General features: G+C 43.8%; 1 protein-coding gene across 2 annotated transcripts in view; it reads right to left on the reverse strand.

Moving 5' to 3' along the window:
• LOC306937404 (trafficking regulator of GLUT4 1) overlaps window positions 1–13,323 on the reverse strand; it is a 34,551-nt gene that overhangs the window by 14,865 nt on the left and 6,363 nt on the right. The window contains exons 1-2 of one of the 2 annotated variants that reach the window (XM_079521141.1): window positions 2,876–3,171; window positions 1,210–1,415 (exon numbers count right to left, since the gene is read on the reverse strand). In XM_079521141.1, coding sequence (XP_079377267.1) covers window positions 1,210–1,351 — 142 coding nt within the window. In that variant the 5' untranslated portion in view covers window positions 1,352–1,415; window positions 2,876–3,171. Of the gene's footprint in view, window positions 1–1,209; window positions 1,416–2,875; window positions 3,172–13,323 lie in introns of those variants that run through there. The other variant, XM_079521142.1, reaches the window with a different exon arrangement.

Below are 13,323 nucleotides of genomic sequence, written 5' to 3' on the forward strand. Positions count from 1 at the left end.
TGTGTGGTGTCTTGACCGGTTGTTGTTCTCTCGGTCGGTGGTGGAAAAACCCGACCGCGAGTATCACAGCGCCTGCTACAGGCCGCTGAAAACGCTTGTCTGGGCCAGAAACGGCCTGAGATACAGGCCTTTGAATGCCGCGTCCACAGTCCTACTTGGTGTTGATGTGCTAACAAACGGTGGCTAACGATACAATTGGATCAAAACATGGATTAAAGAATGTAAACCCTGGAAAACGGAGAAGCCGCGTTTGGCAGGCTAGGGTACTAATTTAACCCTCCGTGTTCGCCGATTTTGGCGGGCTCCGTGTTAATTTGAAGTGCTATTGGGTTCCCACTCTTGTTATTTGATATAGTGTATCGACAATGAAAACCATCATGGATGGGATGTTGCTGGCTTTAGAAGTTGATGATATATCAATATATTGCGATACCGTTGCCTTTTTGCGATACTGATATTGCACATAACGATGCGGTAATGATATATTGTGCATGCGGAGTTGTGCAGTACCAGTAAGACATTAGGGACTTAAGCAACGACGGTTTTCAGGACGGCTCCGCTACGCGGAAGTACGGCGGCTAAAATCGTTAAGCAAACAGCCTCCGGCGACGGCGACATTGGTAGCCATGGTGACGCGTAACCACGTGCAAACATAAACACATTATTATTATTATTATTTTTTTTAACACCCTGCCGCGCGTCAGCTAACTTGCCGATATTGCTTAATTCTTACATGCGCTGGACATGATCAGCAGTGGAAAGAGGAAGGTGCTGGAGCAATCTGTGTTATTCTAAAACCGTTTTAATAAACATGGTTAATATGACATATGGTATTAGTGTTATTTCTTCTGCGACGGAGAGCAGGTTTATGTATCGAGCACTAATCCATTTCCGGTTGCCGTAGCCGACTTTGGCATGGGGAGGTCAGATCAACATGAATGAATTCTGTACTGGCCATTTAAGGAGCATGTCTTGAGTGTACAGCGTTTGATGAGGTCAGATCAACATATGGAATGTCAGAACAGGTCAGCTCCATATATGGAGATCTAAGGGTGGTAGATGTCATAGTGATGTCACAAGACCTGGGCACCATACAGTATATGGGAGCTTTCCCATGTATGGGGATTTTTAACTGTTTGAACAGACTGTGAAGATGAACATCCCAGAGGGAACAGTAAAGACAAGTCAGATATTAAAGGCTGAACTTACTGGCCTCTGTCTTCTCGTTCACCACTGACAGGTGGTCCTGCTCGCTGGCTGGCTGCGAGGTGACCGCGCCCGTGCTGGAGCGCCGCGACTGCCTTCCCTCCTCCGCTGGGGCCAAGTTGACACTGCTGGGGCTGCTGGCCATGGTGGAAGTCCTTCTAGGTGTCGGCGGTGGAAAACTATCCGGGGGGCAGGGTGGGGGTCTTTATCTGCAACGGAGAGCAGTGATTTTTCTCAGGCCTTTTCATTGTGAGGACCCACATTTTGACAGTGTTTGAAAAAGTATTCACATTTGTTACTCAAGTAAAAGTATCAATACTACAATGTAGAGATACTGTTACAAGTCAAATTGACTTGAGTAAACGTACAAAGTTATTGGTATCAAAATGTGCCTAAAGTACCAAAAGTAGAAAGTATGTTGTCAAATGTATACAAATCTTTGGAAAATAGATCTACAAGCTCACAATCAGGGCCGCTTTTATGGTAGTGCGAATGGTGCCGCCGCACAGGGCCTCGCGCATGCGAGGCCTCGCGCTAGGCAGTGTTTTTTTTTTTTTAAACAATAATCCCGTATAATAATTGTAGTGGAGTAAAAGTACAATATTTGCCTCTGAGTAGAAGTGTAGAAGTGAAAGTACTGAAAATTGGAAATAGTAACGTTAAAAAAATAAAAAATAAAACTCTAAATTGTACTTGTAATTGTACAGTACAATCAAGTTCAGTACTTAGTTACTTAAATTTGCACCACTGCCCTGACTGTGGGTACAGCTGGAGAAGACACTCAGTGAAGAGATGGAAAAGCTGTGTAATGCAGAGCTGAGGAGGATCCAGCAACATGCAGCGGAATCTGGGGACAAATGTTTTTGCCTATGGGGGCACCACCTCCTTTCTGTGTAGAAACAGGATTCTCCCCTTTCTTAGTCCACTTACTCCCAGGTGTGTCTGTGTTTATTCCTACTAGCAACAACACTACATGTTTAGGGCAGTGACGCTGACAGATTCTGCTGTTAGGAGAATTTGTCTTGAGAGATTACAGCAGATGTAACTCTGGACCCTGATTTATAAAATACCAATCTAATCCTGTCTGAGGATGGAAAACCAGTGAATGATGGAGCCATAAAGAAGAATCTCCCAAAGAACAAAAAGAGATTCTCCTATCTATGACGCCAGGAAGGTAGGAGTGGCCAGAGTCCATCAACAGGAAGGGATTCATGAACCTTACTGTCTGGTTGAGGAATGGAAATGAGTACAGGGCTCTTGCTGAACCTCCTGTCATCCTCCCCATAAGAGAGGACCGAGCTCCAGAAAATGTAGTGTGGAGGATTATGAGGGTCTACTCTGCAACTCTGCATGGTCTCCTTTTATGTGGGGGCCAGCCCAGAGTTCATATACAGTATCAACTCTTTCACTGGCTGCACTTTCACTGTCATTATTCATACGAATACAAGAGATTACTTCTCATTAAGATAAGTGTAACATATGTAAGGTTCTTGCTTTTTTCAGCCTAATCGGGAATAGCCTACTGTATGTCAGGAACGATGTACCCTCGGAAACCCAGACATTTTTATTTCCAGGGAGAAAAAAATTACTCTGGGGCCCGAGTCCACTCTCTGCTGATTTCTGATCATCTGCACCTTTGTTAAATTGACGCACACATGCACACACGTACCCACACACACTCCTCTCTCTCTCTGTCGCTCCAATTAATTAAGCTCATGTCATGCAGCTGCATGCTGTAGTTTCTCCCGGTGGATCCTGCCGGGAGCTGCCTATGCCATAGAAAGCATAGGTGAGGTTCCAGTCTAGGAACGATGCAATAAGGTAACTGTCAGGAACTGCTGTTAGGACCCAACTTAAGTACTCAAACTCCAAAACTCCAAACAAAGGCAGTCATGAGGATCACATTAACTTGACTACTTGAGGATAACAACAGCACCATTTACACACAGACAGTACTTTAACATAGAGCCATTAACTTAAGATCCAGCACACTGCACAGGAACCAAACAAGGAGTCAAGAACCCAGTTTAAATAGTCTGGAGCTCGTCACCCAACCAGGCTCAGCTGGTCCTCACAGGTGACGTCACGCTGGACAATCAGATACTTGTACAGAGGGGAGGAGATTGGCCAGAGAGGAATTAGGACCCGGAAGAGCCTTCTGAGTTGCGTCACCTCAGTTCACTTCAACGGGTCAAGGCCTATTCATAGTCTGGATTTTCGGTGGTGAGGTGACCACCTCTCCGGTGGTGAGCTGACCACCGGAGCTGAAATAACGTTGAGCGGTGGTGAGTAAAAACAGAGAGAAGGGCTGGAGCGGTGGCGGTGGTTTGCTCTTCACCGCGGCTCGTGACGTCATGTTGTAGTTCGGTGGTCACCTAACCACCGAAAATCCAGACTATGTATGAGCCTTTAGTCTCTTCTATATATTGGCGAATAGTGACAAAGGCCTGAACTGGAAGTTTACGGAATGCACTGGAGTCTATGAGCATTTGTTACTATTTCGAGTTACTATTTAAGAATTTTAAGGAAAGAGGGAGAGAGAGAAGGGGAGAGACATGAACGGGACTCAAACACGCGACGCGCTGTCAGGCCATAGCCTGTGGCAATGTGGCATATGCCTGGACCACTTGGCCAGCGGGCGCCCCCCACCGCTGTTTTCTGCCCCCTCATAACACAACTCTCTAATAGGCCTATCTCACAGCATTTCCCCGCCCACTTTCCACACCCCCTTTTGGAGCTAATGGTGTTATTTTTTCTGCGGTCCATAGACTTCCATGTTAAAAGAGGTATTTTCACAAGTAAAGCCACAAACTACCGTTTGTAAAGGTAAGGTTTATTCTACTTATTTGAGTTGTTATACCATTGTGTTTTCTTCATATTATTATCGGTCTTTAACATTAGGAAATGTACTTATGATTCTCCAGAGAAAAAAAAGTGTAAATGCTAATGTTAAAATTAATGACACTCTAGCTACTGGAAGAGGGCGTGGAAAGGGGGCTGTGAGATAGGCCTATAGAAGGCTCTGGGAGAAGGGCATGGGAGTGGGAGGGGCAGAGGCAACTCATGGACAAACAGGGAGGGGCTGTAACAGGTAACACTTATAGATTAATCCACGGAGGGGAATACATATAATATAAAAAAATATATATATATTATTTCAAAAGATTATTTTAAAAAAAATGAAGATATTTTAAATAAGTGTCTATATCTATTATACATTTGAAAACGTGTGCCCAAGCCCAAAGCAGGAAAATAAAGTCACCAGCTACTACGTCACTGACACGCTGCAACACGCTGCAACACACACTGCAACAACACACTAACACGACACAGCCTTACCCTCCGCGTCGATCCACGGCTATCTCCTCATGTCGCGCCGCACGACCACATTCAACAACACCCGCGTAAAAACTGTCATTGCACTGCCACTAAAGCCGCCTCCCGTCCACACTCACAAACAACATCAATATCAATAATAAACACAAACACGCCACAAGCACCGACACCCCCGCCTAATTTGTTGCCAGGTCTATGAAAACTAGCCCAGAAAAAATGCCATTCAACACGCTACTTACAACTCGCTTACAATTCGCGGACCTGGCAACACTGCATCCTGTTTTCCCATTGGCTACGGTTGCTACAACACGCATTTGCACTGCATGATGGGAGCAACACAGCTTAATGTAGGGGTCACCGATTGCTGTGCTACATCCCCCTCATGTTCTCACCACCCCCTTCGGCTACACCACACACACTAACCTACACACTTCTCCACATGCAACACAGGCCCCTTATTGGCTAACCCCCTCACATGGCGATCCCCACGCAGCCAGCCACACACACACAACGGCCACGTTCGCAAATATCGCACTGAGCGCACTGTGCAAATGCAATGCAAACTAATAGGCGAGTGTGCTTCGGTGCGGTATTTCCCAACGCGCCCATCTCATCGACACAACGCACGCAGTCGGATGCCAAGCTCTTCCGCGATTTATTCCTTTCCCAGTCTCACCACACCACGGACTCATTGTAACCTCGCATCAGTGTCACTGCAGACACGTAATCACACTGTGGAGGATTTGTGACTGAGTGACTGTGTGTGTGTGTGTGTGTGTGTGTGTGTGTGTGTGTGTGTGGTTTGATTTCAGCATGTTTTACACTGCACAGTTGCGCAGTGCACACCATGGGACAAATCGCCTTTTCACCCCCTGCCACTGTGCCCACAAACGCATGTACAAGAGGAAAACAATCTAAACATTATATACTAACGTCAGCATCGGGCAGATTAACACACACAAGCGTTATTAGTTGAGTTTTCTTATTGAAGTGCCTCTGATTTGTAACTGTGCGTTTATGTCAGTCAGCGATGCGATCCGTTGTTATTCAGCCACCAGCAGCAACATACGCACGGACTGGAGAGAGGCGACGTGTTTCTCTCCCTTCGGCTCATGTAGCCCTCATTGTAACTACAAATATTGTTCCCGAAGAAACAATGTGGGGTCACTGCAATCCAAAAGATTGTAGGCCTACTATAATGCAGTCAAGGTCCCCACAACAATATACTACAGTATGTTCTGCTCCATTCTCAACATCTTTTGGTTTCCAAAAACACTAACTTATTGTAAGTAAACCAAAACAGTAAAAAGCAGTTTCATGTGTGCTTATTTTAAATTAATTTAATTTGCTTTGATGTGAAAATAAAATACAACACATAATAATAATACCCATCTGTTAATACATGTGAAGGCCACAATACTGGGTTTAAAAACACAGCTGAAACATGAAGTGCAGTCTGTCAAATCTCGCAATTTCCTTCTTCCCATTGCGCTGCAACGGAACTAGGATGAGCCGCCCGAAGGGCGGCGAAATTCTAGTATAAAACAAACAAACAAATCTAAGAAATTCCATTAATAAAAAATATAAATTAAGAATTTGTGAAAATAGCCGATCTACAAGCTACAAACCAGGTCCCAGGCAAACATCTAATCTCTCTTTTGGGTCTCTACAAGCCAGGTCCCAGGCAAACATCTCATCTCTCTTTTGGGTCTCTAGACCTGAAAGGTTTGGAACCACTGGACTAGAGCATTGGTTCCCAAAGTGGGGTCCTTGGGGGTGTTCCAGGGGGTCCCCAGTGGGGTCCTTGGGGGTGTTCCAGGGGGTCCCCAGTGGGGTCCTTGGGGGTGTTCCAGGGGGTCCCCAGCAAAAGTAGTTAATACAGCAGCACAATCATTTTAACGACTGTATCCATTTATATGTTGGATTCAGGGATTATCCAACGTGCATGTTGGGCCCAGGCCCAGGGGCCCCTGAGCTAGGGGGGCCCCTGAGCTTGAGCGTCTGCGTGACCGCGAAGAGGCTCAAGCTCAGGGGCCCCCCAAAAAAGGGTTAACAGTGAATAACAGTGATAGATACGGTCCTTGTCACTGTTATTAACAATGGGCTTATTCATTTGTGTCAATAAAATAACCCCAAAAGTCCTAAAACATCATGATACGGTACATTACTGCAAGTGTTTAAACCCTCAGTTTGCATCCATATTTGACTTAGTTTTTGGCTGTTTATTATTTTTAAGCAATCCCTTGCTGTACATTCTGAATATCTGAATAAAAAAAGGTTCTGGGGGGTGGGGGGCCCTTTTGCATGACAGTGGCCCAGGGGCCCTTCATTTCTAGATCCGCCTATGGTTGGATTATTCAAAATCTTGAAAATGTTTGGAATATTTTGTTTAACCATGATTATAATTATTATTTTATCATGTACTGATAGGTCCAACTAGTTACTGCATGCTGTACACTGGGGGCTGCACTGCAGTGGCAGCCATGATATTTCTCCTTGGAGGAACTGGTTGGATAACTGACAGAAGTCCAGAATTCAGTATTGTGATAAGCATTGCTGTAGTTTCCACTGAGCAAGCTTCACCAGTGAGTATATGGAGAGACGCAGTATAGGCGGTGCAGCAGCAAAGCTTCACCAGTGAGTATATGGAGAGACGCAGTATAGGCGGTGCAGCAGCAAAGCTTCACCAGTGAGTATATGGAGAGACGCAGTATAGGCGGTGCAGCAGCAAAGCTTCACCAGTGAGTATATGGAGAGACGCAGTATAGGCGGTGCAGCAGCAAAGCTTCACCAGTGAGTATATGGAGAGACGCAGTATAGGCGGTGCAGCAGCAAAACTTCACCAGTGAGTATATGGAGAGACGCAGTATAGGCGGTGCAGCAGCAAAGCAGGTTAGATGCAGTGTAGATGCGGCACAAGGAACTTGGCATGTGGACAGTATTTCTTTAGGCAGGGGTGCACCGGTGCAGGGGTATTGCAGTCCAAAACTGTTAGACCGTTTGTCATCATTTCTGGTGACCGGCCAGTCTCACACTAGTCTCTGCTGCATGGTGCTCTCTGAGGCACAGCGGAAACTGCTGAAACCTTGGCTCTGTTTAGTGTCTGAAACCTTTCATAACAAGGACCACCAAATTAGTATGTATTTGGGAACGGATGGCCATCTGATTTTATTTTATTATTTTGCCAGGGACCCCATACAGGATTTGAGTTGTTATGTGAGGTCAGAGTGCAGACTATAGCGAACACCAACTCTCGACTCCTTTATCGCTGCCCTCCTGTTGGTTAAAATGATTGAAAAATACTCCACATTTTTCACATTTTGTTCAAGATTTTTTGAAAATAACCGATCATTGATTGTGATGCTATTAACTAATTTAGTTTGTATTGGGACCCACTGGAGCGCCACCAAGTACCCCTGGGGATCCCCGGACCCCACTTTGAGAACCACCACCAGGCACCTCGGAAACTGCTGTCGAACACGGGTCGCATAGTTGCATGGCGTGTATATTAACTCTTTCTATGCTAAGTATGAGATTTCTCGTACTCTCCCTATAACATAAGCCGTTCCTTACAGTGGCGGTCTCCAAGCTGGGAAACCGGAAATGAAAGTACCCAAATATGGGGAAATAGCCCCAGCAAGGCTTATCAACCCTCTGCTGCCACCTAGTGGCAGATAATGAATTAACCACTCAGCTAAAGAGCCAGGCTTGCTCGTAAGTCGCGAGCGGTATTTGTAACATCATACAAGCCTACAGTCGTATTTTTTTATACTTGTGACTTTCACTCCACAACATTTGAAAAACAAATATTATACTCCACTCAGTCCACTGCATGTCTAGGAAGGGGGGGACGTACATCATGATTTAACCACTTAAGCCCAATTTCAAATATAGTGAAAATTTGCCCTTTCTATTTGTATACTTCTCCTGTACTTTAACTAAAGTACAAATTTGGCGGAGCAACTTTCACTGATATTAGCGTTGTATACTTTGACTCACGTAGTGGGGTTCAGTACTTTGTCCACCTGTCAGTAAGTGTAACCCGTGGTTGTGGTGACAGCACGTTGCTCCTGAGTCCTGACTCTGTATTTTTGCCAGGCTGAATAGCTGTGGGGGGTCATCAATTTGCGCCTCTGTAAATAGCGTCTAGATTGTGAATTAGAGCGTATGTGAGAGAAAGGCCATAAACTGCTGCCCCGGAGCGCTCAGCCAAGGCTAGAGGCTCATAAATTCTTCTATTATACCATTATGAAGCAATAGACTGGTGAGCCAAAGACTTCCACATGCACACAATTAGGTCTCTCGCTCACAGGCTACAGTAAAAGTCCAAGACAGCAAAGGATGGAATTTTACAGTGGTAGAGAAAAACTTTTATTTCTTCTTACCCAAGTACTGTAAAAGTAGCAATACCACAATGTTACAAGTAAAAGTCCTGTATTTAAATTTGTTTATTGAGTAATAGTACAAAAGTATTGGCTTCAAAAGATACTAAAGTACAAATTATTGTATTCATAATTTGGATTATTATTATAAGGTCTATAGGCTGAGCTTGGTACTGTACACTGTGGTGTATCACCGTGTATGGAGGTATGTGGATTGGAGATACTACAGGTGTATGTGAGAGAAAGTGGAAAATAGAATAATGTACTTTACTGTTATTTTTAATGATAAACATTGCCATCTTTGGGTGAAACTGCTGAGCTGAAACATAAAACAAAAAAGACAGTACTTATTTGCACATTATGCGAACATATTGACATCAAAATGGGACTTACTGTCATGGTCACAAAATAATTCTGCAATAATTCTGTTCAGGAGGCACTAATTGCAACTCTTTCACTCCATGTATATGTAACTCCATCATGATATACTAGCTAGGGTTTTCTCAAATGGGGTTTTCTCATTTATAATCCAAATGTCATTGGTTATTATGGCAGTACTTGGATACAGAAGTCAGGTGGACGGGGCACTGAAACCAAACAAGTCTGAGAACCACTGCTGGGCGCAACACAGCAGCGAATGAGAATAATAACGACTGTGTTAGATCGAGGCGTTCCAACGTGCAAGCATCGAGTACATTTACACACATAATGTAATTAAGCACAATTTTGATATATATATATTTTTTACTTTACTTGAGTATTTCCAATTTTCTTCTACTCCACTACATGTAAGGGGACAATATTCTACTTTTACCACTACAATATTTGAAAACTTTAGTTACTATTTACTCCATTTGAAAATAGACTGCTATTTTCACATGATTTTTATAAATTGTATCAGTACATTTGAAGAACATTTGAAAACATTTTGGATAATGAGTACTTTCTACTTTTGTATTTTTACATTGCATTGTTGATAAAATGTTACTTTTTCCACCACTGATGATTGGCAGCTAGCATGATCACACTATTTACCTTCCTACGCAGAGGTCTAACTCACACAAACGGAAAGGCCTCTGCGAGACCAAGCATGAATGTTTTGTCTAAGCATGAAAAGGGGGGAAAAAGTGTATCTGTGTATATATGTGTTGCTATATGCTATACCATATTATATTATTATCTTACAGTATTACATGTATTACTATTGCTACCTTACTTGCATGCATCTCCCCCTCTATCTCTTTCTTTCCCCTAACACGGTCGAGGCAGATGGCCGCCCACCGTTTTTCGCTACCACTGTCGCACAATTGCTTGCTCAGGGCGGGATGTCTGTCGGGTCTCTGCTCTACATGTAGTGTCTTGAGACAACTTGTTGTGATTTGACACTTTAATACAATTGAATTGAAAAACTAACACAAGATAGATAGATAATGACCAGTGTTGCCATGTCTGCACTGTTGTAGGTTTTGTTGTTGGGGTGTTTTTTGTGTGTGTGTGTGTGTGTGTGTGTGTGTGTGTGTGTTATATTCATTGGCTATTTGAAATAGCGTCTCTTGCACAAAATATATTCAGATGGGAGTCTACAGTGGCCAAATAGATAGCCTACATCAGGGGCGCCCACACTTTTTGACTTGAGAGCTACTTTCAAAATGCCCAGCTAAACGAGATCTACCCACCAACATTTTTTTATCTCATTGCTGAAAAATGGAATAGTGGCACTGATGTTACATAGCCTATAAGGTGAAAATGTAATTGGTTGTTTTTGTTGGTATAACTTTGTAATGCTACTGACGTTTGTGTGCAACATTTGAGCTGACAGGCCATTTGTATGTCAATCAATCAAGTCACCTTAATTCAAGTGAGATTATATACTTGCCATGTGATCTACCTGCACAGCCTTTGTGATCTACTGGTAGATCACAAAGGCTGTGCAGGTAGATCACACCTTTTGGGCACCCCTGGCCTACATACATGCATCAATTTGGGGGTCCTTGGCATGAAAATGTTCGGGAACCACTAGTTTAAAACAACATCTTGGGCCTGACTCCTAACTCAGAGATGACTCCTGACTCAGGGAAAGCCCACCCTGCTTTAAAACGATGATGAGCATTCTGCATTGTCACCTATTAGATGATGAGCATTCTGCATTGTCACCTATTAGATGCATTGAGCCTGTATGTATGTGCCACATGTCCGAGAGCCTAGGAGAGGAATAGCTGCTTAACGTCATCATCATCATAGGGCGCCTTCATCGTAGGACGGCATCGCGTGTCAAAGATAGCCAATGCAATGTGTCAGGAGCATGTAGAAATGGCTATTTCCAGCGTATATCAAAGTGTCCATGAGGCATGAGGGAGGATACTGGCGAAGAAAGCGCTGTTGTTGCACAGAACTAGACGTCACAAGGCTGCCAAGAGACACAATTAATGACTTGTAGCATAATGATGACCACCCGAGGACAGGCAGTCATTATGTTCCCTGTGCCGTAATTTCTCTTTTAAGAAGACAACAAACAGAAGGTAAAGGCTTGTGTAATGTAGTAATTAAAATGTGCGTAGAAGAATCAACTGAGGTTAGCTAAGATGTGAAATAAGGAGAGGGTGACTGTTATGAGTGACTCCCAAAGCAATTAACCTGCAATCCCTTTGTACCACCTCTCGCCGAGTGACTGGTATTAACTGATGACAACAATTATACATCAAGTCCATAGGACGCTTGAGGTAAGGTTAGAGGGTGAACAAAAAATAAAGTGGCTAAAACAAGTCATAAAAACTGTCTGCCAATATTATTTGGGCCGAAGTCGGAGTGAGCGCTTGGGCCATGTATATTTACATTAAATATATATTACATTTATGTTGAGCCTCGAATTATCATGGGCATCCCCAGTAGGGATGTCACAGTTATTACATAATCGTCTAATCACAATTATTTGAAACTAGTCCTTAGACTCCTTACCCGTTCGAATATATGAACACCAAATGATGTACAGTGTGTGTAATGCAATTTACTAGATCATAGTATTGGTGTATGTATTTTGAGGTGTACGCAGTCTGGGGCTGGGGGAGGGAGTTGTTAAGGGATGAGCTTGGGAAGTTGGGAGTTTTAGGCACAAAATTTGTTATAATTATTCCTAATTAGTCCTGCTCCATGCTGCTAGTGCTTGCTAACGTTGAGCTAATACTTGTGTGGGGCACAGCTCTGCGTGTTACATGGAGCTGTGTGAAGTTGTGCGATTCTGTGACCTGCGTTATGGAGGCGACGGGACATCACGGGAGTTAACTGAATTCGATAGGCAACTAACTGTGGTGAAAATGCGACGTACCCGGATGTGTGTCGTCAACGGCACGCATGTGCAGTGATGGCGAAAGCTTCGGTGCTAGAGTTAAACAGAGTTGGCGAAAGACAGTAATAAACATTGTTACATTTTTTAAAATGGGCCTTGTTACGCCCTCCATAATGTTATAGTCAATGCCTGTGTGGAAATTCAGAGCTATTGGTGCAGGCAGTGAAGAGCAGCGACATGTCTACAGACAGACAGATAGACAGACATACATCTCTAGAATTATAGGTAGATAATTGCAATTATTTTTGCACAATCATAATAATTTCCATGTTTTCATTTTCAATTTTCAAAAATAGTGGAAATAGCAGATCTACAAAGCTCAAAGCGTGCATGTCATGTTGATGTTGTGGCGTGTTTTGAGCCTGTAGATCGGCCTTTTCCACTATTCATATAAAGTATGTGATCGTATCTGCCCATTACACTTTTTGTTTATGAAGCCTAAAAGCCAAACAGAAATGACCTGTTCCAATGCTCAATGCAATTATTGTTTGGGTGACAATAATCGTCAAGCTAAATTTATAATCGTGACAGCCTGACTCTCCAACGGCCCAGCCGAATCCCCAGCCCCAGCCTCCCCTCCTATTATAGCCATCTGAATATACAAAATTAATTTAAAAAATAGCAGATCAACAAGCTCCTATGAGTAGAAATCTAAAATGACACCGACGCTTTCCTAACTATGCATATTTTGTTGAGCAGTCACCGGTGTCCTGCGTCACATTCAGTGTGAAACTACGTCCAGACTATGTCCTATGTCCAGACAGTTTGCCCAAGGGCACTGCGTCATCGAGGGAGCAATCCTTTCCCAGGATGTCCACTGGGGCCATTGGAAACAGTGACACACAAGTGTACCGAACTAGACCCGCCTACGGTCAAAAGGGTTTGAATGTGGCCCAGGCGGTGGCGTAACCGTCTGGGCACCCGACTGGTAATCCAGTCGCAGTGTGCCACGGGTTCGACTCCCGAGCCCGACACGGCCTTTACTGCATGTCTTCCCCCATCTCTCTCCCGTTTCCTGTCAGCCTACTGTCTGTCCCTTCAAAAAAACCAATAAAA

The sequence above is a fragment of the Electrona antarctica genome, assembly GCF_951216825.1.
Source record: "Electrona antarctica genome assembly, chromosome: 14".
Lineage (NCBI taxonomy): Eukaryota > Metazoa > Chordata > Actinopteri > Myctophiformes > Myctophidae > Electrona > Electrona antarctica.